Genomic DNA, 27891 nt, shown 5'->3' on the forward strand with positions numbered 1-27891 from the left:
AATTGTATTCTCTCGTACTTCTCCTTTATCTGTTCGAGCCTATTGTGATTCAGATTGGGCTGGCTGCCCAATGACTCGGCGATCTACTAGTGGATATGTAACCTTTATTGGCACAAGTCCTGTCTCTTGGCGCACAAAAAGACAAAGTGTAGTTTCACGATCATCAGCTGAGGCTGAATACCGCTCCATGGCCAATGCAGCATGCGAGTTAACTTGGCTTCGATCTCTTTTTGATGAATTGGAGGTTCCTCAGTCGGGACCTATGATGCTTTACTGTGATAATCAAGCTGCGCTACACATTGCTTCCAATCCGGTATTTCATGAGCGAACGAAGCATATTGAGCTAGATTGTCATTTCATTCGAGAAAAGATACAATCTGGTATCATTGCTACAGCATACGTACCAACCTCAAGACAATTGGCAGATATTGTTACCAAGGCATTAGGCAAATCTCAATTTCAAGCGATATTATATAAGCTAGGTGTTATGGCATTGCATACACCTGCTTAAGGGGGAGTATTAAGATTTGGAGAATCAAGAGAATCAGGCAAGATATATGGTGTGCACATGTTAGCTGGAATGTTCTGATTCTTTCCTTCTTTGATAATTTGTTTGTATATAAGATGTACCAGAGCATTGTAAATGTCGAGATGAATAAACATAATTATAATTCCCAATTTTACAAATGGAGATGTATTACTATTAATCATTATTTCACATTAGAAATCAATCAACAAAAATGTTATCCGTTCTTTCCAACATAAGATTCAAGTTATGCAAAGATAATATATAGCATATAGATACAAATTAATATCGTGTCATTCATAATTCAAAAGTATATAATATACATTAAATATCATTCAATTCAATCTATCCCTCTTTTACCTATATTTTTTTTTGGACATATATACGATTCCGGGAGAAGATATAAAAACAACGAAATTTATTATTAACACAAACGCAATTAAAATTTTGGAGTGGATGGACCCTATTGCTCTTTTATAAGCAATTACTTCTCTTGCTCCACTAATTATAGTAAATTTTAATGACCCTGCTTTTTCTATGTACTATGAACTCCTTAGTCTATTGGCCGAAATTTTTATTTATATCATTTCTTTTTTAAAAAATCACGTTTTATGTGGAATTCCAAAAACACTAGGGCCGGTAATTCATTGTGCGGCTTCATTCTTGGGAGGCCACATATTGAATTGAAAGCCCGCCAAAAACTAAAAAATGCAGTGTAATATACTTATATTTAGATTTTTGAGAGGCCTTCAATTCAATCTGCCCCCCCCCCCTCCCCCCCCCCCCCCCAAAAAAAAAAAAAAAATAGAAATGAGGCTGCATATTGAATTGGTGGCCCTGGTGTTTTTAAAATTCTCCAATTTCAAAGGTTTTTGATTTTTTTTAAATGGTATTAATAAAAATTTCGGGTCAATTGGTAACATTCTTATATTTAGGTTTTAATTTGAGAGGCTTCTAATTCAATTTGCGCTCCTCCCCCCTCCCCTAAGAATGAGACCATAGATTGAATTGGCGACCCAGGTGTTTTTGAAATTCTCTAATTTCAGAGGTGTTTTAATTTTTTTTTTTTTTTTTGGGAATGGTATTAATAAAAATTTCGGGTCTATTGGTAACCTTCTTCATGAAGAAAAAAAAAACGAATTTACATAACTTTTTGTAGCTCTTTAATGATTAATCTAATCAAGCTTACAATTATTTATTATTTTTTTTTTCTGAACAGATTAAGTAATATTGCATTAGTTTGTATATACGTATAAAAGTCAATTAATGATTGAATATTAACCCTCCGATTAAATATTAGTTTGCATAAAAATTTAGACTTTTTTCGTTCATTAATTGACATTTTTTCTGAACAGATTAAGTAATATTGCATTAACGGGTAATTGTTTATGGAAAGTAAAAATGTCAATTAATGAACGAAATATTGTATTTTTATCGGAAAACGTGGGTAGGAAAATCATGTCCATTGAGTCCATATGTTTATAACTGAACGGTCACAATTAAAATATGACTTTTTTTTTCAAAATTCAAATATTGTATATGTTTTTATTATGACCGTTCAGTTATGAACAATCGATAGTTATATAAATCAATAGTTCCCGGTGAAATTTTGAAGTTCATCGAGTGATTCTATCATATTGAAATTGCGAACTCTTACGGACCTTTTAAATCATATATTTTTATTAGAAAATTCAACTAAGGTAAAACCAAATCTCCTCAAATCACGGCAAAGAGATTTACAATTTTTATATTTTGAGTTTTTCCAAAAAAATGAGTGTATATGTTCCAAATATTTTCATATTTTCTCATTTCCTTTCAAGAAAATATTTCATTTATTCTCAGCTATATGTAGCATTAGTTTCTACTTTCTCATTTCCTAACCGCCTCTTTCTCTTTCTTTCTTATACTCTCTTCTTTGTTGCTGAATTGAAAACTATTTTCTCTCTTTTTAGACAGTTTCATTAAGGTAACCGGACTGCTCTATAATCTGTGTTTTCTATTTGTATGATTAAATTTGGATTTTTCCATAGAGTATTGAATTATGATGACATATTTGACATGTTAGGAAAAAGTTCGAAGATATTATTATAATCACGCTCCGAAGTATCGAAATACAATAGTATGACACTAATAAAGAGAGGTATTCAAATTTAAACAAAAATGATTAATGAGAAATAAAGTTGTCCACATAATTTAAAATTCTAGAGATGCTTTGTTAATAAGTATAACAGTACTAATACCAAACTTATGATAGTTACCAACTTAAATTATAAATTATATCTCCATTCTTATATTATGCACGTAGTTGTCCTGATCCGCCAACGACTGAGATTGAAAAATGAATTTTCGAATTAAATATTAACCATTCAATCACATAATTTATCTTCTTTTGATTAAATACATCTATCTTATGTGTAGAAGTTTAAATACATCTATCACATAATTTGTCTTCTTTTGATTAAAAATATACTCGCCACACAGATTGCTACATAGTTTATTACATTAATTGAATAAATCTCTAGCGATCCGTTTCCTTATTTCTCATTACAGCTATCTTTGATTCTTGCAATTAAATTATTTCCTTATTTCTCCATTTCCTCTGTTTCATTTCTCCTCTTTCTCTATAGTTTCAACAATGAAAATGGAAACAATCATATATTTCCAATTTTTATTTAGGGCAAATGTATCTTTGTGAATAGATGAATAGTATATCTTTTACTGATGGAAACAATCATATCTTAGATTTGGAGAGAAAATGAAGAATATCTAGAATTTTTGTGTAGAGAAATTTTCATTAAGAATATATATGTAGAGAAAATCCTTATTTGAAGCATTTAATTATATCTTTTCTAATTTTGTTTCTTTACAAATCATTTCTCCTCTAAATCGTTTAATGACCTATCTTGCTTGTAGAGAAAATTAGATATTAAATCGCAATTATACTTTAAGAATTTTTTTCATGTTATATTTGATTCTTTTTTTCATTTGTTGTTGTTTCTTTTATTATTATTTATTATTTGTATTTTCTTTTCTTTTTTCATTTAATTTTTTTATTTATTTTGTGTGAATGTCAAACCAAAAAATCTTTTCATATTCTATTCAATCTTATATTATGTCTCTGTTGTAACGCACTAGCACGATACTAGCATTCATAGATGAGTATAACATTTATTCATATTTAGGGACGGATATAGTAGGAGACTCAAGTTACAAAGTCATCCTCATAATTTTTGAAATCTTATTCATGTATATTAAAATTTAATTAATTTTTCCTTTTATATGTACCAGCTTCCTGTTTTATCACATAGAATATATAAATATAGTTCGGCTTAAGTGCTTAAATTAAAAAATAAAAACTAATAACCACCATAACGCCCCCATCACTTGTTTCCTGTTACATAATGTTAGTTTTTCACGTGCATTATATTTAGTCATATTTAGACACGAATTCAGTAGGACGTGGGATGATTAAGTCAATTCTCATAATTTTTAAAATTTTAATCATTCAAGTTAAAAATTTAATTAATTTAATTTTTTATACGTATTAGGTGATTAGGTCCCTATTTTATCATGTAGCTTATAAAAAAAATAAAACAATGTTGTTGGGGTTTAATATTAGTTTTTAATTTAATTTGAACAAAAAATAGAAAATATTATAGCACAAAATTTACATATAAAATCAAATAATTAATATCTTATTTTATGTTATATAAATTTTAATTTTCGTTAAAATCTTTTTTTAGAAATGATATTTAACAAGCAATACCTCAACACATTGGGATGATATTATCATGCAAGTCATGTCCATTGTTATTTAAAGCACCAATAACATTTATGTTTTTCATGTGAAAAATGTTAGTGATATTTAACCTTCTTCACCTTTGTAAATTTATTAATAACTTTTTGAATTGTTTTACAACTAATTAATAACTATCTCCATCTCCGCCGTGATTTTATCTAGTCTGGTTCAATAATTAACGTGTACACCGAAAGGCAAATCTCAGTCTCAGTGCTTTTTCGGTGCAAGCGGTTATAATGAGCCAAAACCCCTCCTTGCTGAATCAATCTCTGAAGTAACAAAATATTTCTGTTTAGATCAAGACCGTCAGATTGGAATATGTCTGGTTTAATAGTCGTGTGGATTTTAATTGAACGCTCAAGATCTAAATATAAATATTCTGTTACCTTAGGTGATACGAATTCCTCGTTTATCTAAAACCTTCCCTCCAGTTTCTCCACTTCTCAAATCCTTAAAGCCACTTTTGTAACGCCAAAATTAAGCGAAATAGAGCTTGAGCAATGGTGGCATAGACTTCCTTCATCATCAAGGTAGTATCTCTACTCTCTATTCTTTGTTGTTATTTTCTATGTAGATTAGTTAATGTGTGTGTTTGATGGCGGTAGAGTTGGAATAGCGATAATGTAGGGTTTGCTATTGTTTTGTCTCTTCTTTTTCTTGTTGTTTGTTTAGATCTGATGTAGCTAGACCTAAACTAACTTGATCAGAACTGTATTTTGAATTTATTGCCATAAAACTTCAGATCTGTAGTTGTTTTGGTTTTTTGTTTAGGGATCTTGCACTTGTAGCTTGGTACTAGATTAATCCAATAACTAATCCTTTTGTTTTTGTTTGAGATTGGGATAAAGTGAAAAAATGGAACTCTTACTAAGTAAGAGTAGAGATAAGAATTATTTTCTCATACCTTACTTTATCTCACTCCAAAACATGATCCTGATTCTTATCTAGGAGACAATACCACTTTCTGAAAGAACTAGTGTTTAATTTAGTTCGATTGTTGCTCCCTTGTGAAGCACAGTTATAGGTTACAAATTGACAAGTCTTGGTTGGTTATGTTTAACAAGGAGAAAAGTTTTGCACAATTTTTAATGCCACAAGTTATTGTCTTTTTTTTTTACAATACTTTTTCAAAATAAGAAGAATTCAAAATGTTGGTGTTAATATTCACTGTGAGAGTGGTGACGTGTTCAGGTTAAAAAAAATGTTGTGGAATGAACTAAAAAATATATAAATTTTGAAGTGCATGCAGCTTTTTTTTATGAAGGTTGATATAAACATATCTGTTTCCTTGTTTGAACTTTCTATTTTGACATAAAAAAAGGTGGTGGCAAATTTATGGCATACACAAAGTTGTGGCTCCTTTTACAAAAAAAAAAAAAAAAAAACAGCTTGTGATTTTGTTCTAACGTATTGGAGTCGTTGTTTGCTATTGTTTTAACTCCTGTTTATTTCTCTTGCAGCACAATTAATACTAGGTCTTCTTTCTATTTAGCCGAGATAGAATGGACGAAGCGGTCATGAAGGAGCTGTCACACAAGTTTTCTGACGTACCATTGGCTAAAAATCTGAAGCGAAAGTCGATATCAGTAGGAGAGCCTCTTGTTGTCGAGGGGCAAAACAGTAAATCTTTATTAGAGAATGATGGTGCGTTTGATCGGTGGTGGATGAGCTCAAAGGTGTACCCACCTCCTAAGAGAAGGACCATTTCTGCAATTCGTCGGTACCCACAGTGCTGTGGTCGAGATCTAGGTTTCACTGTGGCTGGTTTCGGTAGTAAAAGAGAACAATGTGAAAAGATTAATGGCATGAATGGAAACAGTAAGGAGGTTGGGATCAAGCACAACAAGGTGGTGAAACCAATTGAGTTAAAACTTCGGTGTAAGGAGAAAAAAGAAGAAGCATCTAAAACAATTGTACCATCTGTTAAGAGACCAAGTGAAAGAGCCAAGGAAAGAACAGGCATCAATAACCAACTCCCAAGCAAAAAGTCTCTCGTGAAAGTCATCTCTAAGAAACGGGTTGGCATCAAGCACAACCCCAATTTTCCCCGTATGTATAGGCATGAATCAGGGAATGAGGATCTGGAGGAGTATGGTAGGCGTGCCATTCGACAATCCCGAAATTTCTCCTCTAGGATCTCAGCGAAGAAATCTTTTTCAGCATTGTATCGTCATGTTCTATCAAACATCAAGCACCATCAGAGGATTGCTAAGAAAAGCACTACCTATTTTGGACCTAAGAAGGATGATAGACCGACAGACCCAAGAGCAAAGGTGAAAAGGTGCTTGCAGCTATTTCAAATAATATCCCGGCAACTGTTGCGAGAGGTTGAATCTGGTAAGCCTACAGATATTAAAAGAAACCGAATTGACCTGAGAACTTTCACTATCTTGAAAGAACAAAATGAGACACTAAACAGAGACAAACCAGTTGTTGGTGCTGTGCCAGGGGTTGAGGTCGGAGATGAGTACCGCTACCGGGCCGAGTTCTCTGTTTTGGGACTCCACCTGCCTCTCCGAGGTGGCATTGGCTGCACATTGTGGAATGGCATACACATAGCCACTAGTATTGTCGCTTCTGGCGGTTATTCAGATGATATAGAGAGTGAAAATGTGTTGATTTATACTGGTGCTGGAGGGAAGCCGACTGGGAAGCCCGGTCATACCGAGTATGAAGATCAGAAGCTAAGGGGGGTCAATCTCGCCCTCAAAAACAGCATAAAGACGAAAACACCAGTACGGGTCATACATGGGCAGAACATTGGCAACTCACGCAAGGAGACTTATACTTATGACGGACTTTATGAGGTCGAGACGTACTGGCCTGAGAATGTGACTCATATGGTTAAAGGAGGAGTACCAAAGACTGTAGTTGAGTTCCGGTTTCGGCTGAAGCGGCTGGAAGGGCAACCCGAACTGAACTGGAGCAAGTTGAAAAAGGTGCAGAGGAAGAAGGTGCGGGAAGGGTTGTGCTCAAAGGATATATCCCTGGGCCGAGAAAAACTTCCTATCAGTGTTATAAACACCATTGACACCGACAATTTACAACAGTTCCAGTACATCACCAAAACAGTACACCGGCCCTGGTTCCAGAAAAGCCGACCCAAGGGATGCAATTGCAATGGTCTGTGCTCTAATGCGAAAACCTGCTCCTGTGTGTCTAAGAACGGGGGCCAGATCCCGTTCAACTTCAACGGAGCTATTGTCCAGCCAAAGACGCTGATATATGAGTGTGGGCCCATGTGTGGGTGCCCTCCCTCATGCTACAACCGGGTCAGCCAGCACGGCATCAAGTTCCCGTTGGAAGTATTCAAGACCAAGAGGCGGGGCTGGGGAGTGCGTTCTCTGAGCTCGATCCCTTCAGGCAGTTTTGTGTGTGAGTACATAGGGGAGCTGTTGCATGACCAGGTGGCAGAGAAGAGGAAGAATGACGAGTACCGTTTCAACATCGGGTGGCCTAGCACTGACGAGGGGGGCAGCTTGTCAGAGGGGTACAGTATAGATGCTTTGGAGATGGGGAACGTGGGTCGGTTCATAAACCACAGTTGTTCTCCTAATCTGTATGTGCAAAACGTGTTGTTTGATCATGATGACAAGAAGATGCCACACATTATGTTCTTCGCGCATGAGAATATCCCTCCTCTGAAGGAGCTGACTTATGACTACAACTACGGCATAGGGGCGGCCTGTTACTCTGACGGCTTTGTGAAGGCTAAAGAGTGTTATTGTGGTGCGTCAGAGTGCAAGGGTAGGCTCTATTAGTTTGGTAGGTTCTGCTGTTCCCTTTTGTGTTTTCTCAGTTGGTGTTTGGAATATAATAGGTGTTAGAAATATGGCTAATATTATGTTTACTTTTTGTTATCTGTTGCTGTTACTTTTGCTAACTCTGACCCAATATATGTTGTTAACAGTAAATTGGTCTGTTGAACTTGTTTTTAGTTCTCTAGAATAGCCAGGAAGCACTTGAACAATAGCAAGTGTTCTTTGGCCTAATCCATTGTTTATTGGAACAATTGCATATTTGATGGAAACAATGTATTCTGATAATATTTTAAAATGGAAAGCAGGTGGTCATGCTTATAGGTAAAACATGTTAAATTAATCATTTAAATATATTATATACATCAATATCATAAATTCAGATATTTTATTTTGATTATGAAATCTTCGAATTAAACACAAAGTGTTTGTTTGTATCATATTTTAGGGAACCCTGCTCAGTATCAAAAAGCAATGTGATGTGATTATCAAACGTTAAGATATAATTTGCTTTGCCTTTCATAATATTAAAAAGAGGATGCACAGGCAATTTTTTTAGTTATAGTTAGTACCCTTTTGCACTATTTTAAATCCTTTAAATATAAAATTTTTCTACTAATACATGAATTTTCTCAAAAAATATTTATAAAATACACAAGGACTGTATTTTTTTTTTTTTTTTCAATTTGTGGAGCACAGTTGTATTATCTTTTGTCCGTAGAAGAGAGAGGGCCCGGGTCTCTAAAAATTAAAATTTTGAGTTTGAATTTGAATTCAGACCATCTGATAAGAATCCGAACAAATCAAGATAAATTTAAAAAAATCATAGGACCCTTTAATATTTCTGCCAAAGCTGATCAGATGATACATATTTAAATTCAATATTTAAGCTACCTTAGGGGATTTTAAGGTCTAAATTCATTTTAACATTTAAATCTCGTGATGCAATTTTGGTGCAAATTTAAGGCTATATGGGAGAGCTTGTTTGTTATTAATTCATGCTTGTAAACTATTTCAGTTTTAGAGAATAATCCCCTGACTTTGATTTAGAAAAAAAAATAGTTCAAATTTAAGGCACTAGTTATCTATAATATTGGCAAGTCCAAACGGATTTCCTCTTTTGCTAAGAAAGTAGGGCTATATTTTTTTTGGGCTTTGAACCATCCGATCTGAATTGAACGGATCAGATTCACATCCATCACAATCATTTTAAATTGGATGGTTCAAACTAAAAGATCAGGGTCCTTTTCATGCTTGAATGATAGGAAACGTAGTCACACAGACGCAAGTCATAAGTCCAACTACTAAATATTTCAAATGGATACAAAATTCTAACATAAATCAATGTACAGTAGACAGAGAAAGGGCCTGTTCGGCTACCACTGTGTCCATGGGGAAAAAAAATTCACTCAAAGTGAACTTTTTTTTCCCACGCGCATAATGTTTCGGCCATTCAAATAAGATCCGAATCCAAGCCCATTTTCATTCCCACCTGGCAACCGGACATACCCTAAAGGATGTATATATGTTTTGTGATTAGTCACGTCGTGACTTAGATTATGTGGGAAATGAATCAGTAGTACAATTGGCTAGAAAAAAAAATTCTAGAACTGTAGTTACTCAAAAGTCGAGAGTTCGAACTCCACTCACAACTTTACAGCTTCTACAAAACTTTTCAAAAAAATCAGATCACGTGCCGTGTCGTGATTGACATTTGCCAAAAAAAAAAAAAAATCAAATAACTGAATCAAAAAAGCAATGTCCACTTAATCGAATAGCAAGATAAGCAATGCATAATTGCTCATACTTAATTAATCAGTATTTCCACTTTCCCGAAACACCTTCAGCTTGTGCTTTAAGATTTATGCAGGTTTTATTTGCCTCAACTTAATTTATTGTCCCCCCTTAAAATCAACCCCTCCCCTTTATTAAACCAACTTATTAATTAAAGGTGTTTATTATGATTTATGAGCTCTGAATTATTGAACAATTCTAAAGTGAAGATTGTGGTTTTACTTTAGCTGCACTAGAACGGACACAGGAGGTACTTGACATCTCCAAGCCCAATAAAATCAGCTAGCTCAAATGGGCCCATTGGGTGGTTGATACCCAATTTCATGCCAGTGTCTGTCTTCTTTTATGGCAACACCTGTGAAAAGTGTATAGAAGGCTTCATCGATCATTGGCATCAGGATTCGATTGACAATGAAAGTGACCAGGGAAATTTTGCGAGCATATAACAATCTTTCCCATCCTACAAATGCAGAATAATATTCATATTAACAAATTGAACATGATATAAAGGGTCTAAAGAGATTGTGTTATTAGGATGTAAATTCTCTTTGAATTAACCAATATTGACTAGGAATAAATCATTAGAGGCCCTGAAAAATATCATACTCTTATTGAGAAATATATAATCACTATCGCTACTAACCTAATTTATGCCAAAATACCCATAATACCCTTCAAAGGAAAAAGGGCAATGTTAGCATCATCAAACAAAGCATATCGGTAACAAAGGAAAAATATAGGATATACTTTTATATTTTATACATTTATTCATAGTATATTTAATTCTGGACTGGTATTGCAGAATATTTATTAATGTTTCCCTGATCAAATTCCTAGGAGCAATTAAATAAATCATTCTGATTACTACTGGCAAGTGGGCCCCAAATGATATTACTGTGACAAACTAGCAAAAAAAATGACAGAGACAAACTTTTGACTAAGTTTGGCAGATGTTCTTATAATCTCGTAAATTACCTTTCAGATAAGCATTTAATTGTAGCATAGACCTCGTCTAACTGCTTTCGTACAATCTTCAGGCAGAATTGACACTACACGACAGTAAGAGGCTGACCTATAAAAAGCTCAGATTTGGCCGAAAAGAGGGTTCACAAATTTACACAGCACAAGGTGTCTAGAAATTGAGCCCGAACACCTTACACTCATTCCTCTCTACATCTCAAGCCAGCCTCGGGACGGTACGGCCTGTCACCCCAGGACATGACGTATCAGGTAGGGAAAAAAAACACAAGAACAGAGCAAATTTACTTTCTGAGTTCAGAATCATATGATTTTAGCAACATAACAAGATTGGCAACAGTAACCATTGTAATTCATTCAGTATTATCGAGTATGGCTAATATAACATCATTGTCATTTCAGTCTATATAACACCAACTTTAAAACCTATCAAATCAAGTTCAATTGGTGAATCCAAACCGTTCAAATTAATTTACTTTATGAGTGCTGCGTTTACATGCAAACTTTTTATATTTTCGAGTTATTTTAGTAACAAATCAAGCGGCAAAAAAATTCAAAAATGAATGTATTAAAATTAACTTAAAAACTTAAACATTTGACCACTTGACTTGATACAAAATAAACTCAAAAACTTATAAATTTTACATGTAAACGCACAACTAATGAAGTAAATCGGTTTGAACGGTTTGGATTCACCATTTGAACTCGATTTGACAGGTTTTAAAGTTGGTGTTATATAGACTGAAATGACACTCATATTATAAGTGGACTCTTCCAAGTCAGAAACCTACAAGTCAAAGGCATAGCAATTCGACTAAGCATGCTTCGACAATATTGACTCGACAACCCCTTGAGCGATGGGATGGTAGCAGTTGCGCGACTCAGCATATATCCCACGGGCCAGCATCCTGCCTTCATCAGAGCACTTGGCTAGAGCAGTGTAAAGCAGCCTCAGGTATCTCATCCTCCCCACTTGTTTCAGTGACCTCTCCGCCTCCGCATAGTACTCCTTGCACCCAGCTGAGATCGCCAACTGGAGGAACGCCACCTTCACCCCCCAATCCCTGCTCTCTGATAGCCTGTACCGTTCATCCAGTGCCACTACCTAAAAGGAGAAAGATAATAGCATTTTGGTGGGAGAGTGCAGGTAGTAAAAATTTTCAATGATTCTTTTACAATTGAAACAAAACCCACTACCAGTACCAGTACCAGTACCATTACCAGTAACTATTATGGCAGGCATATTAGAAAGGTCAATAATAAATAAAAACAAAACAAACAAAAATATGGAACCTGGGAAGGCTCAACATCAGAAGACAAGCTCTCCAAGTAAAGCTCCCACTCCTGGCCATTCCACTGGGCCACCTCATCCTCTCTCAGCATCTTCCCGGTTTTGAACTCCGAGGCCAGAGTTTTAATCTTGTTGTAGATATCCGAGACTGGTTCCATGGCATCAGGTGGGATTCCAGTTCCTTCGATCCACAAGCGAAGGTCAATCTGGTTCTCTATTCCCGGCACGTTGGCTTTGAGAAAGTCGATAAATGTTTCAGTGTCGATGGACTGGAATTTGAAGGTTGAGATGTACTTCTTGGTAAACTCGTCAAATGCTGGCCTCCCGATCTATAAAAATGTCTCACATGAGCAATTGTAAGACATGACGGTGTCACTAAATATGCAATAAATGATAAATACCTGGCGTTCAATGCGCCAGAGGAACTGGAAGCCTTTCTCGTAGGGGATCTGGGAGTAGACGTCGTCGGGGTCGACCCCTTGCATGCAAGGCTTGAGTTTGGTGAACTCCAAGTTGTCCTGAAATCTCTCCACCGTGCGGTTCAGTCCCCTCCATCCGATGCCCATGTTCAGTGCAGCCCTCTCTTCTCCCTGCACCACCTCCACTATCCTCCTCTCCGCATACATTGTGAATCCCTACCCCACCATGCAGTAGCATAATTAATTAATAATTAATATCTACGTTGTATTGTGTTGATGATAAATTCAAAATCAAGTATGAACTAATTGATGCAAACCTCATTGAGCCAGAAATCCTCATTGGTCTTGTTGGTAATTAGATTGCCTGTCCAGCTATGTGCAAGCTCATGGGCCACAACCTGAGCCCCCGAAGCATCCCCTTTGATTACAGTCGGTGTTAGGAACACCATCCTGGGGTTCTCCATGCCAGCGTAAGGGAAGCTCATGGGCAGTACCAACAAATCAAACCTCTCCCACTCGTACGGCCCAAAGAGCTTCTCTCCGGCCCGGATCATCTCCTCAGTCCCGGCAAACTCACTAGCAGCCTCGTCGACGATGGAAGGCCCCGCATAGACCCTGGTTCTAGGGCCGATGTCACGGTAGACAATCTCCCCAACAGCGAACGCGAATAGGTAAGGAGGGATGGGCTGATCCATGACGAACTGCTCGACAACACGGCCAGGAGCGCACCAGAGGGAATCAGGGCAGGCAACACCGGCTTCAGCAGGGAGGGGATCATGGTGGGAGACGTGGCGAGCGGCCATGACGGCAGAGAGGGAGGTTGGAATATTAAGAAGGGCAGAGAACCGGATGCGAGCAGCAGGGGTGTCATGGCAAGGAAAGAGTGAGCGAGCATGGATAGAGTGACACTGAGTGTAAGCATAAGGGAGAGAGGAGGCAGCCTGAGAGGGGGAGAGGAAGTGAAGAGCGGAGGATTTGGTGGTGGAGAAGGAAATAAGGATTGAAGAGGTGAGAGAAGGGAGGGAAAGGGAAAGGCAGGAGCCTAAGACGGTATCAGGAGGAGAGAGGGAGAAGGGAAGAGGGGAAGAGGATGAAGGATCGAGAGCGGAATGAATGGTGAGAGAGCGAGTGTCGAGGGAAAGAGAACCGATGTGGGGAGCGGAAAGGGTGAGAAGGGCAGAGCCGTGGAGAGAATAGGTGGCGAAGTCAAGGAAGAGAGTGAGCGCCACGTGGGTCACCAGCGGCGTGTCCCCGTCAGTGTACGAGTGTGGATCCACCGGAGCCATGGTTGCGATCTCGCCGCTGCTGGATCTGGTTCGAGAGGGGTCTGATTTATTCAACTGTTCGAAGTTTGCCCCCTCTGTATCGCGTTTCAGCCTTTAGGAATCATTGTTCTCTTTCCCCCTCTCTTTTTTTTTATTCTTTTGGAAAGAAAGGAAAAAATAGTGTTTAATTGGTCCTTTTGTGTAATTTTCGAATCTAGTCAGAAAGGTCATATTATGAGATAAACCAGTTTCACTGTATTCTATTTGGGATTGGAACTGATAGATAACATTTTCAGGGCCTGTTCAGCGTGCATGTAGAAATGAAAATAAGAATAGAAATATCAAATTTTTAAATTGATTTTTACTGTTTATGTGAAAGAAAAAAATTTAGTCTCAGTGAATTTTATTTTACCTATGTAAACAGTAATTTTCGAACAGGTTCTCATTATGCAAATGCTAATCTATTTGATACAATAAATCTTGTGATAAGAATAAGATAGAACAAACTTCTTTAAAAAAAAAAAAAATAAGATAGAACAAAGTCAACAAACCATATTGAGAAATGGACTATTAATTGCAATGAAGTCCACAAAAGTTACAAAAGAATTAAAATGTAAAAAGATAATTATTGCTTAAGACTCTTCCAGTAAAAACTAAATAAGAATTCATATTTTATTAGAATGTTAATTTGAACATTGAGAAATTTGGTAAACTAACACAACAGTGAAAACATCAGCACCCTAGTAAAAACAAATATAATTTGTTTTACTAGTGCACTACATCGGTACACTAGTAAAAACATCAATACTCACCACCAGCACCACAAATGCTAACTTGTAATTCTTCAAACAAAAAATATTAAAGTCTCTATATTATGTCATGTTATTTATACTTTTTAATTAACCGTTTTATTTCTGTTTTCTTATCCTATATTATTCTTATCTCTTCTTATTCAAATGAAATGTATGTGATGTGTCTAAGTTATAATATAATTATTAAAATAATATATTTTCTTTGTGTTCATCAGCTTTAATTATCGTGCGACTGTTTATCATTATAAATGTTTTTTTAGTATGTCAATGCACATGGGGATGTATATTTTGAAAAAAAAATTATAAAATTTATGAAATAATAAAATTTTACAGAAAATTTTAGTTGTAAATAAAAGAATTCAATTAGTACTAAAAGAATTTAAGATTTATTGAATGATAAAGTCAATATTAAAAATATGATGCATCATCCCTCTCTGTCATGCCTCCGATCCATAAATAATAGAATCGTTCTCCTTGTCTACGATCTTACTATATTGGTTGAAAACGAGATACACTTTCTGTTTCCCACGCGCACAATATTTCGGCCATTCAAATAAGATCCGAATCCAAGCCCATTTTCGTTTCCGCCGGACATGCCCTAAAGGATGTATGTGTTTTGTGATTAGTCACGTCGTGACTTAGGTTATGTGGGAAATGAATCAGTAGTGTAGTTGGCTAGAAAAAAAAAAATTTTAGAAATGTAGTTACTCAACAAAAGTCGAGAGTTCGAACTCTACTCACAACTTTATAGCTTCTGCAAAACTTTTCAAAAAAAAAAAAATTCGGATCACGTGCCTTGTCGTGATTGACATTTGCCAAAAAAAAAAAAATCAAATAACTAAATCAACAAAAGAGCAATGTCCACTTAATCACATAGGAAGATAAGCAATGCATAATTGCTCATACTTAATTAATCAGTATTTCCACTTTCCCGAAACACCTTCAGCTTGTGCTTTAAGATTTATGCAGGTTTTATTTGCCTCAACTTAATTTATTGTCCCCCCTTAAAATCAACCCCTCCCCTTTATTAAACCAACTTATTAATTAAAGGTGTTTATTATGATTTATGAGCTCTGAATTATTGAACAATTCTAAAGTGAAGATTGTGGTTTTACTTTAGCTGCACTAGAACGGACACAGGAGGTACTTGACATCTCCAAGCCCATTATGGAGCACTGTTAGTATAGAAAGACACATCCAACCCAATAAAATCAGCTAGCTCCAATGGGCCCATTGGGTGGTTAGTACCCAATTTCATGCCAGTGTCTGTCTTCTTTTATGGCCACACCTGTGTAAAGTGTATAGAAGGCTTCATTGATCATTGGCATCAGGATTCGATTGACAAATTGAACATGATATAAAGGGTCTAAAGAGATTGTGTTATTAGGATGTAAATTCTCTTTAAATTAACCAATATTGACTAGGAATAAATCATTAGAGGCCCTGAAAAATATCATACTCTTATTGAGAAATATATAATCACTATCGCTACTAACCTAATTTATGCCAAAATACCCATAATACCCTTCAAAGGAAAAAGGGCAATGTTAGCATCATCAAACAAAGCATATCGGTAACAAAGGAAAAATATAGGATACTTTTTATATTTTATACATTTATTCACAGTATATTTAATTCTTGACTGGTATTGCAGAATATTTATTAATGTTTCCCCGATCAAATTCCTAGGAGCAATTAAATAAATCATTCTGATTACTACTGGCAAGTGGGCCCCAAATGATATTACTGTGACAAACTAGCAAAAGAAATGACAAAGACAAACTTTTGACTAAGTTTGGCAGATGTTCTTATAATCTCGTAAATTACCTTTCAGATAAGCATTTAATTGTAGCATAGACCTCGTCTAACTGCTTTCGTACAATCTTCAGGCAGAATTGACACTACATTGTCGTAAGAGGCTGGCCTATTACCAATACCCCCTAAAATAAGGATCTTCATGTGGTTAGTTTCCCACAATTTAATTCTGACCAAAGATAACCTTACTAAAAAAGGTTGGACAGGTGACACTCGATGCCATTTATGTGGTCAGCTTGAAACAGTAGATCATTTATTCTTACAATGTGATTTAGCTCAACAGATTTGGTTTTGGCTAGGGAAAAGTCAAGAGGTAATGCACCTCTGGCACAACTGGGATAGTTTGATTCAGTTTGCTTACTCCCTTACTCTTGTGAATCGAATAGGTTTTCTAATTGTTTTAAGTGCTGTTACATGGTCTCTTTGGAAAAATAGAAATGAAATGTGTTTTAATAATATTCCAGCTAAAACAGCTAGAACAATTATTATGCTGATAAAATCTTTATGCTTGTATTGGATAGGTATGCTGAAGAAGAAGACCAAAGAATCGGTTGAAGAGTGGCTCCCCATCGTTGAGGATGCCATTCCAATTAGTCAGTTCATGCCTCTCTCCATGGTAGTGCTCCAACCTCCTGCTGAGGGCTCCGAGGCCACTTGATGGCAGATGAAGAAAGATTCACCATTTTGCTCTACTTATCTAGTTTACCTTAGCCCCCTTATGAGTGGCTTAGTTTTAGCTAATCTGAAATATTTTTGGACTTTAGCTCTAGTTTTATTATGGTTGTTGTATGAACTATTTGCTGTTTTTGTGGCTTGATATTATCTACTCTCAGTTGAGGTGTTCCCTGTTTGGAGGGTACACTAAAACTAATTTTGTAATTATCCAATTTCAGTAATATGAAATGGGCTTCTGCCTTAAAAAAAAAAAAAAAAAAAAAAAAAAGAGGCTGGCCTATAAAAAGCTCAGATTTGGCCGAAAAGGGAGTTCACAAATTTACACAGCACAAGGAGTCTAGAAATTAGAGTCCGAACACCTTACACTTAGTGTTTGGTAAATGCCCCGGGGCTCAACCCGGACCGGTCCGTCCGTGCCCGAGGCACGGGTACACGGGCACGGATATTAAACGGGCCGGACCCGGTTTTTTGAAAAAAAAAACCCGTGAGAACCCGGACCCCCATACCCTTGAACTCATATCCGTGAGTCCGTACCCGTGCCCGTGAACCCGTGACAGTTTTTTTTTTTTTTTTTTTTTTTTACTTTTTTACTTTTGGTTTAAAATTCAAATTTTAAACCAAAATCCCCCCCCCCCATTCCCTACTTGGACCCGGACCCCTACTCGTTTTTTTTTTAAATAATGGTTTTTATTTATGTTTTTTAAATTCTGTTTTTTTATTTCTGTTTTTTAAATTCTGTTTTTTTTTATTTCTGTTTTGTAAGTTCTGTTTTTTTTATTTCTGTTTTTTAAAGAGAGATTATATTTCTCTTCTTTTTCCTATATTGTACAACTTTTTCTTAACTGAATATGTTGTGTATTATTCTTAATTACTCTGCTAATGTGAACTAACCTAACAGTAGATACTTCCCTTAAAAAAAATTATGGTGGGGGATTCCTTGACAACATATTAATTTGACAATGTTCACAATTATAGAATATTATTTATAGTTTTCAAATATGACAAATACAATATAATATGTACTTAATACATATCACATATATGAAAAATGATGAAATTTAATATAAGTTTTGCAGCTCATCAAATAAATATAAAATTAACAATGATTCATATATACATATAGAGGAGGGATCGAGTTACAACAATTCTGAGTTACAACATTTTGACACTATTTATTGACCTTTGGATCTGCTTTAAAAATGATGCACATCTATGAAAATTTGTCGCTGAAATTCATCTCTCTATGGTCTGGACACGTCCAGTTAAATAAACACCCCCCAAACCTCACTCTAACATCCAGTTAATGAAACTCCGGACCCCTCTCTCTCTCTCGCGAAAACTCCCAAGTAGCGAAAACCTAGACGGTGCGCCCTGTCCTCTCCACCCCGACCCAATCCTCTCCTCCACGACCTCGCCTCTCCTCTCTCGGCACCGCACCGAACCCTCCTCTCTCTTCCACGACCTCGCCTCTCCTCCGCTTACTTTTCTCTTGCCTCCGCGCCTCATCTGTCTCTCTGCCGTCGGAGGTGTCAAACGCACTTCGGTTGGAAATTTCTGTGCTGGAACAAAAGAACCTTTATTTGCTCCAAACCGTTGTTGATAAGGTATTGGTTTTTTCGAGTAACTTTGTTGTTTAATTTTATGTGGTAATATTTGGCATCAATTGTTGAAAATTTCACATACTTATGGTGATTTGAGCATGCACATTTTATATATTTGTTCATGTAGGATGTAATGAACTCAATTTACAATTGAGTTTTGATAGCTGAATTTTTGCAAAAGAAATGAGAAGAAAAGGGTAAAAGAGAAAATTTTGGATTAAAATGCATAATAAGATAGAAAATAGGGTTTCTTTGGTTCTGTAACAACAATGGTAAGCAAATTGCAGAAAAACAGCTTATTGGAAGAAATGCAACTAGCAATAATTGAAAGAAATGCAAAGTAACAAGAATGATGAGTTGATACCTAAATATACAGTGCTCCAAATATAAATTTTATTATCATAGTTGCACAATTCAAGTAGTGCATACTTTAATTTTACCTAATGGTAGTTCTGAATAATACCAATATATCGGTAATTCATTAATTATTATGACTATGTACCAATCTGATTTGGAAACCCTAGTAGAGGGGATGACTTTGTTACTGCTTTTTAACACTGTTGAAACTTATCTCTTGTGAGTTCGGGTAATTACACCTCTAAATCAATCTATAAAATGCTCACAGGAGGAAGGATTACTTGCAATTTTAGAGAAGTGTGGCAGGCCAAAGCACCAACCGTGCGAATTGTCAGATACACCATCTTAAAAGAAAAAATTATGACAAGAGATGTTCTTCGGAAAAGAAAAGTGGCTTGCGAGTTGGATTGGGTAATGTATGATGATCAGAGGGAGGAGTCAGCGTTGCGTCTCATGTACACCTGCTCATATGCACGCGGTCTAGAGCTATGGATCTAGGGTTCTTGAGAGGGACCATGATATAAATTTTCCTTGACTGCCACTGTTAAGTTATTTTTTGGAGATGTAGAAATATGCCAACATATTTGAGGGATGAGATGATGAATTTGAATGCGGATGATATAGAAGAATCACATAAAGGCTAACAACTTGTGATGTTTATATGATAACTAAAGTTTTTTGTATAGTTCTTATGTAAAATTGTTTATATGACAACTTGTGATGTTTCTATTGTGTTGTTATTTTTTTGTGTTATATTTTTTTTGTTATGCTTAGATGTTGTAATTAAGCTTATTACTTTTTAGGATATGGATTCTTTTGAGATGTAATTTTTCAATATGAAGTTGTTAAATGGAAGTAAATTTGATCTTTATATGCCCTTTTAATTTATGTTTCTAACTGATGTCTGATTTTGGTTTGTTCTGCGTATCAGTTTTTGTATTTCCAAAAGCTGATCTTTGAATCTTCACCAAAAATTGTAGAAAAATTCAAAAAATGTAAAACTTGTTTCTATGTACTCATGGGGAAGTCCTCTATTAGCTGGTAAAACAGTTTCACTAAATTTGATCTCTAGATGCCCTTTTAATTTATGTTTCTAACTGATGTCTGATTTTCGTTTTTTCTGCATGCGTACCAGTTTTTGTATTTTCAAAAGCTGAACTTTGAATCTTCACAAAAAATTGTAGAAAAATCCAAAAAATGTGAAACTTGTTTCTATGTACTCATGGCGATGTCCTCTATTAGCTTGTGAAACAGTTTCACTAAATTTGATCTCTAGATGTCCTTTTAATTTATGTTTCTAATTGATGTCTGATTTTCGTTTTTTTTGCGTATCAGTTTTTGTATTTTCAAAAGCTGAACTTTGAACCTTCACCAAAAATTGTAAAAAAATCCAAAAAATGTGAAACTTGTTTCTATGTACTCATGGCGATGTCTTCTATTACCTTGTGAAATATTTTCACTAAATTTGATCTCTAGATGCCCTTTTAATTTATGTTTCTAACTGATGTCTGATTTTTTTTTTTCTGTGTACCAGTTTTTGTATTTTCAAAAGCTGAAATCAGAAAAATAGAATCACAACAAAAGAAGTCATGCTCAAATCAGTAAATTAGAATAACAACACAAGTACAACAATAATAATATAACAAAATATATTAACTTTAGCATTCACTTAAGTATTCATACAAAATCTATTAAAAGCAATACAGTCAATCAAGATGCAATTTTAGGAGAATAGATGTTTCTTGCGTCTGTCATCAATAGAAGGAATTTATTAAGTATACTACCTGCGAAATTTCTACTAGATAGCGTGAGGTCAGAGAGAGAGAGCGAAGGGTTGGAATCCAAATCGTGTCGGAGAGATTACACCAAGGTTTTCAAATTGCGTCATCCAGTTCGCGTCGGAGAGAGTATTTTCAAATTGCGTTGGAGAGAGAAAGGGGAAATACAGTTCGCATAAAAAAAATATAGCGGGGGAATTGGCAACTGGACGGTCCAGTTCCGAGATAGCGCCAGCGAAATTTGTAAATTGATCTGGGCCATTTGATTATAATAGATCCAATGGTTTAGAAATAGTGTAAGATGTAACTCAAAATTGTTGTTGTAAGTGGATCCCTCCTCATATATATATATATAGGGGAAATTGGTTCCATGCCACTCCAAAATAGTGAATTTAGAACAATGCCACTCTAAAATTTCGGTTTTGTTAAATGCCACTCCAAATTTTATTTATTAAGAAAAATGCCACATTAAATAGTTAATGACTAAAACGCCCTCCTCCTCTTCTCCAGCAAAACACACACCCCCTCTCTCTCTCTCACGCAACCCAGCTCTGGCGCCACCTCGAACGATGAACTTTCTCTCGGCGCCACCATCTTCCCGATCCTCTCCTTCTCCAGCGACCTCTGTCCTCTCGGCACCACCTGACTCACTAAAAGTCCAAGCTATAATTTTTGACGTCAAAGATAGAGAATCACTCGGTGGATCAGCATATGGGGGTCAACGGAAGTTCACAAATGCACTCAGTGTCACCATTGTGTTATTTGTTGCATGGATTTGTTATGAGGTACTGGTCTTCTCTTTAATGCAACTAAAAAAAATCAAATTTATTTTTTGTATGGACAAGTTCTTTCAAGTGGTCAACTTATCCCAGCATAATCAATGGTGTGACAGTTACCCACAATTCAATCAAATGCTAAATAAGAAATAAAAGTGTTTGCAAGAAAAAAGAAAAGTAAAGAAAATTGCAAGAAAAAAGAGATTTTTCCCCCTTCCTTGGTGCTGCAGCCACTTGGTACCAGTATCCTCCTCGGTAACAGTACTGTGATTGGTACGCTGGTTGTGCTGCTCCAGTGGGATAGTGTATGCCCCATACTTTTATTTGAGATTATTAATTGACTCATGTTAATTAATTTTGATTTTTCTGCTGCATAGTGTATGCCCCATACTAGTCAGCTAAATTAAGAAATATCTTTGTTTTTAGTGAGCTCAAGTTATTTTATTGATTTTCTGTTCCTGGTTTCAGGTCAGGTGCAGGGACGAGTGTTGAGCCTTCTGTACTTGTCAATTCATCAAGCCACAAAACTGATGCCGGGAGGGTGGGAGTTGATTTGTTCATGTTATGAGAAATTTTAAGCTGGAAATTTGAGAATTTTGTATTTAGATGATAAATGAGTTTATATTTTGTCAAGTGTTCCCTTTTTTTGTTTATGCATCTTTTCCTATGTTTTTTGTATTTAGATGATAAATCAATTTCTTTCATGTTTTTTGATATGCATATATCTGGAACAATAATGCATAATTTTCATGAAGAATAACTAATCAATTTCTTCAAAAATGCGGCGAGAGTCAGATCTGCTTCTGTTTCTGCGCTAAAGCTGTTGCACAGTGAGATTATAGGGCGCATATCCTATTTAATTAAGCTCTTTCAAGTTTTTGAAGCTGTGTGCATTTTGCTGGAGAAGAAGAGGAGGTGTGTGTTTTGCTAGAGAAGAAGAGGAGGGCGTTTTAGTCATTAACTATTTAATGTGGCATTTTTCTTAATAAATGAGATTTGGAGTGGCATTTAACAAAACTGAAATTTTGGAGTGGCATTTTTCTAAATTCACAATTTTGGAGTGGCATGGAACCAATTTCCCCATATATATATGTGAAGATTTATTGAGGTGATTTCAAATGATAATGAAATAGTATATAAATTGATACACTAGTAATCTATAATGAAAATAGCATGTTAACTTATTCAATTTTTTTTGTTATCTGATTTAAGATAGTGTTGTTAAGAATATTGTCAAGATAAACCGTTGTTAGTGGATATCCACCTTTAATTTTTTTTTAATTTGATATTATTTGTAATAAGTTAGAATTGTGGTCTTTGTTGTAATTGAAAGATGTGCAAAGTCTTTGTCAAATATTTCAAAAATTGAATACCTTTGGAAAATTAATGCTCTGTGAATTAGGCTCTGCTTGGCTTGTATGTATGATACTTATTTGAGAGATTCAAACAGATCAAGACTGCTTATTTAAATAAAACAACATCCAATTTCATATCCTATTATTAAGGAATAATGATGGATATATAATTATTAGTGTGCTATTTATTAATATTATTTGAAGCTACATATAAAATGTGAGTTAGTGTGCTATTTATATTAGTTGAAACTACAGATAAAATGTTAGAAGATCCGTATTGTGTTATTTAAATTAATCAACACTAAAGGGACCTTGTAAACTCGAATCTGGAATTTCCAAGACAATCAAATGCATCTCAAGTATTACTGGATACTAGCTAACTCAAGTAACAAACTGAGATGCATTATCAACTACTGGCAGGGGTTACAACGGCAGCAAAGCAGCCATTGATTACACCAATTACAAAATAAAATAAAAAATTGAGCTTATATACAAATTCTAATTAATAAGATTACTGTAAAACTAGAGCAACAAGCGCAGTATGAAGCTACTAAAACTTCAAACTTAATTTCTAAAAAACTGACTGGGGTCATTTCTACACTGTGTGGCACCATACTGTCATCAGAAAAAAAAAAAAAAACAGAAAAAAAAACGAAAAAAAAATAGAAACAGAAAAAAAAAAAAAAAAAAAACCGGTCCGGACCCGGACCGGACCGCCCGGCCCCCCGTACCCGGACCGTCCTGCCCCCGAACCCGTGACGGGCACGGGTATTAAACGGGCAGGGCAGGATTTTTGAAAAAAAAAAACCATGATGCCCGGCCCGTTGTACCCGTGTGCCCGTGACGCCCGTGACTGTGGCTACCCGTGTCCGTGCCCGGGTTTTGCCCGGCCCGTTTACCAATCACTACTTACACTCATTCCTCTCTCCATCTCAAGCCAGCCTCGAGACGGTACGGCCTGTCACCCCAGGACATGACGTATCAGGTAGGGAAAAAAAAACACAAGAACAGTGCAAATTTACTTTCTGAGTTCAGAATCATATGATTTTAGCAACATAACAAGATTGGCAACAGTAACCATTGTAATTCATTCAGTATTATCTATTTCTACAAGAAATGATAGAGAAGACAAAAGGCCTTTTTGAAGGGCATATATGCATGATGCAAATTTCAGCCTTTTCATAGCCTCATCAGGTACAGCCTGATAATCCAAATAGAAAATTTAACTGATCTACTCAGTTTGATAGTAGATTCTGTTGTATGATTTTATTGATATAAAATATGATGTTTCAATTATAAACTTTGACTGGTCAAGTGCATTAAAAGGATGATTAAATATGAATCATTTCCATTGATCTTCATTGCATCAGTTTGAGAATCACGGGACATTTGGCCTTTAAAATGGGTAGGCGAATAAGGAAAGGTAAGGAATGTGGCAATATATGCACCAGAGATATTAAATTCCCATTGTCTATGTACTCCATAGCAGCAGTGTTGTAAAACACGGCCATTTAAGCCGATTAATCGGCCAATTAATTGTTGGTGGTGACACAAACTGTCACAAATTTTCCCAATTTATCGGCCAATTATTTCCGATTAATCACTTAGCAGTACCATATCCATCCGACAAGTGCATACCGTTATTTACAACACTGCTCCATAGTACCCCCTTTGCTTAATTAAGAAAAATGCCATGTCAGTGACAATGGTTAAATTTATAATGGATCTCAGCAGCGAATCTTGTAAGAGCTGATACCTAACCTTTAACATCATTCATCAGTAATCAATACTACACTATATATTACAGAGAATCAGCATTTCAATAACTTGTTCCATCGTGGTTAAAATTAATATATGTTTACTCATAAGAGTCTTTTAACTGCTCCAAGAAGCATCAAATTTACTTTTGAACATTATTATTACAAAAACGAGACAACACTGTGTGAGGTATGGAGAAAGGAGATCTAATTGGCATGTTCCCTACCATATCAATCCAAAAACCGATACCTAAGTGGACTCTTCCAAGTCAGAAACCTACAAGTCAAAGGCATAGCAATTCGACTAAGCATGCTTCGACAATATCGACTCGACAACCCCTTGAGCGATGGGATGGTAGCAGTTGCGCGACTCAGCATATATCCCACGGGCCAGCATCCTGCCTTCGTCAGAGCACTTGGCTAGAGCAGTGTAAAGCGGCCTCAGGTATTTCATCCTCCCCACTTGTTTCAGCGACCTCTCCGCCTCCGCATAGTACTCCTTGCACCCAGCTGAGATCGCCAACTGGAGGAACGCCACCTTCACCTCCCAATCCCTGCTCTCTGATAGCCTGTACCGTTCATCCAGTGCCACTACCTAAAAGGAGAAAGATAATAGCATTTTGGTGTGAGAGTGCAGGTAGTAAAAATTTTCAATGATTCTTTTACAATTGAAACAAAACCCACTACCAGTAACAATTATGGCAGGCATATTAGAAAGGTCAATAATAAATAAAAAAACAAAACAAACAAAAATATGGAACCTGGGAAGGCTCAACATCAGAAGACAAGCTCTCCAAGTAAAGCTCCCACTCCTGGCCATTCCACTGGGCCACCTCATCCTCTCTCGGCATCTTCCCAGTTTTGAACTCCGAGGCCAGAGTTTTAATCTTGTTGTAGATATCCGAGACCGGTTCCATAGCGTCAGGTGGGATTCCAGTTCCTTCGATCCACAAGCGAAGGTCAATCTGGTTCTCTATTCCCGGCACGTTGGCTTTGAGAAAGTCGATAAATGTTTCAGTGTCGATGGACTGGAATTTGAAGGTTGAGATGTACTTCTTGGTAAACTCGTCAAATGCTGACCTCCCGATCTATAAAAATGTCTCACATGAGCAATTGTAAGACATGACGGTGTCACTAAATATGCAATAAATGATAAATACCTGACGTTCAATGCGCCAGAGGAACTGGAAGCCTTTCTCGTAGGGGATCTCGGAGTAGACGTCATCGGGGTCGACCCCTTGCATGCAAGGCTTGAGTTTGGTGAACTCCAAGTTGTCCTGAAATCTCTCCACCGTGCGGTTCAGTCCCCTCCATCCGATGCCCATGTTCAGTGCAGCCCTCTCTTCTCCCTGCACCACCTCCACTATCCTCCTCTCCGCATACGTCGTGAATCCCTACCCCACCATGCAGTAGCATAATTAATTAATAATTAATATCTACATTGTATTGTGTTGATGATAAATTCAAAATCAAGTATGAACTAATTGATACAAACCTCATTGAGCCAGAAATCCTCATTAGTCTTGTTGGTAATTAGATTGCCTGTCCAGCTATGCGCAAGCTCATGGGCCACAACCTGAGCCCCCGCAGCATCCCCTTTGATTACAGTCGGTGTTAGGAACACCATCCTGGGGTTCTCCATGCCACCGTAAGGGAAGCTCATAGGCAGTACCAACAAATCAAACCTCTCCCACTCGTACGGCCCAAAGAGCTTCTCTCCGGCCCGGATCATCTCCTCAGTCCCGGCAAACTCACTAGCAGCCTCGTCGACGATGGAAGGCCCCGCATAGACCCTGGTTCTAGGGCCGATGTCACGGTAGACAATCTCCCCAACAGCGAACGCAAATAGGTAAGGAGGGATGGGCTGATCCATGACGAACTGCTCAACAACACGGCCAGGAGCGCACCAGAGGGAATCAGGGCAGGCAACACCGGCTTCAGCAGGGAGGGGATCATGGCGGGAGACGTGGCGAGCGGCCATGACGGCAGAGAGGGAGGTTGGAATATTAAGAAGGGCAGAGAACCGGATGCGAGCAGCAGGGGTGTCATGGCAAGGAAAGAGTGAGCGAGCATGGACAGACTGACACTGAGTGTAAGCGTAAGGGAGAGAGGAGGCAGCCTGAGAGGGGGAGAGGAAGTGGAGAGCGGAGGATTTGGTGGTGGAGAAGGAAATAAGGATTGAAGAGGTGAGAGAAGGGAGGGAAAGGGAAAGGCGGGAACCTAAGACGGTATCAGGAGGAGAGAGGGAGAAGGGAAGAGGGGAAGAGGATGAAGGATCGAGAGCGGAATGAATGGTGAGAGAGCGAGTGTCGAGGGAAAGAGAACCGATGTGGGGAGCGGAAAGTGTGAGAAGGGCAGAGCCGTGGAGAGAACAGGTGGCAAAGTCGAGGAAGAGAGTGAGCGCCACGTGGGTCACCAGCGGCGTGTCCCCGTCAGTGTACGAGTGTGGATCCACCGGAGCCATGGTTGCGATCTCGCCGCTGCTGGATCTGGTTCGAGAGGGGTCTGATTTATTCAACTGTTCGAAGTTTGCCCCCTCTGTATCGTGTTTCAGCCTTTAGGAATCATTGTTCTCTTTCCCCCTCTCTTTTTTTTATTCTTTTGGAAAGAAAGGAAAAAATAGTGTTTAATTGGTCCTTTTGTGTAATTTTTGAATCTAGTCAGAAAGGTCATATTATGCATAATAAGCTATTATTTAAATTTTTTTTTGTAGATGGATGATGAGATAAACCAGTTTCACTTTATTCTTTTTGGGATTGGAACTGATAGATAACATTTTCAGGGCCTGTTGCGTGCACGTAGGAATGAGAATACGAAAAGAAATATCAAATTTTTAAACTGATTTTTATTGTTTATGTGAGAAAAAAAAATTCAATCAGAGTGAATTTTATTTTTCCTACGTGAACAGTAATTTCTGAACGGACTCTCATTATGCAAATGTTAATCTATTTGATACAATAAATCTTGTGATAAGATAGAACAAACTTCTTTCAAAAAAACAAAAAAAGAGAGATAAGATAGAACAAACCATATTGAGAAATGGACTATTAATTGCAATGAAGTCCACAAAAGTTACAAAAGAATTAAAACGTAAAAAGATAATTATTGCTTAAGACTCTTCCAGTAAAAACTAAA

At 36.8% G+C, this 27891-nt stretch overlaps 2 protein-coding genes and 1 pseudogene across 4 annotated transcripts; 1 reads left to right on the plus strand and 2 right to left on the minus strand.

Moving 5' to 3' along the window:
* The first annotated feature begins 4782 nt into the window (after positions 1 to 4782).
* LOC144556375 (histone-lysine N-methyltransferase, H3 lysine-9 specific SUVH6 pseudogene) lies at positions 4783 to 8194 on the plus strand (annotated as a pseudogene). Its single transcript, XR_013512356.1, has 2 exons — positions 4783 to 4855; positions 5786 to 8194. The product of XR_013512356.1 is annotated as a histone-lysine N-methyltransferase, H3 lysine-9 specific SUVH6 pseudogene (transcript).
* Positions 8195 to 9823: 1629 nt separating this feature from the next.
* Positions 9824 to 13958, minus strand: LOC144556613 (leucine aminopeptidase-like). Of its 2 annotated transcripts, XR_013512484.1 has the most exons (6): positions 12883 to 13958; positions 12548 to 12781; positions 12149 to 12475; positions 11647 to 11960; positions 10853 to 11080; positions 9824 to 10337 (listed from the first exon to the last, which is right to left on the minus strand). XR_013512484.1 is itself a non-coding variant. In XM_078304993.1 (4 exons), exons 1-4 carry the CDS (start codon positions 13849 to 13851, stop codon positions 11670 to 11672), a joined length of 1821 nt encoding a protein of 606 aa, XP_078161119.1. In that variant the 5' UTR covers positions 13852 to 13958; the 3' UTR covers positions 11132 to 11669. The 2 variants fall into 2 exon arrangements, 1 of the variants encoding a protein (XP_078161119.1); XM_078304993.1 differs by lacking the exons at positions 9824 to 10337; positions 10853 to 11080 and having other exon boundaries at positions 11132 to 11960.
* A 10843-nt stretch (positions 13959 to 24801) lies between these two features.
* LOC144556612 (leucine aminopeptidase-like) lies at positions 24802 to 27293 on the minus strand. Its single transcript, XM_078304992.1, has 4 exons — positions 26252 to 27293; positions 25917 to 26150; positions 25518 to 25844; positions 24802 to 25351 (listed from the first exon to the last, which is right to left on the minus strand). Exons 1-4 carry the CDS (start codon positions 27218 to 27220, stop codon positions 25061 to 25063), a joined length of 1821 nt encoding a protein of 606 aa, XP_078161118.1. The 5' UTR covers positions 27221 to 27293; the 3' UTR covers positions 24802 to 25060.
* Positions 27294 to 27891: the final 598 nt, after the last annotated feature.

The sequence above is a fragment of the Carex rostrata genome, chromosome 7, assembly GCF_964058835.1.
Source record: "Carex rostrata chromosome 7, lpCarRost1.2, whole genome shotgun sequence".
Taxonomy (NCBI): Eukaryota; Viridiplantae; Streptophyta; class Magnoliopsida; order Poales; family Cyperaceae; genus Carex; species Carex rostrata.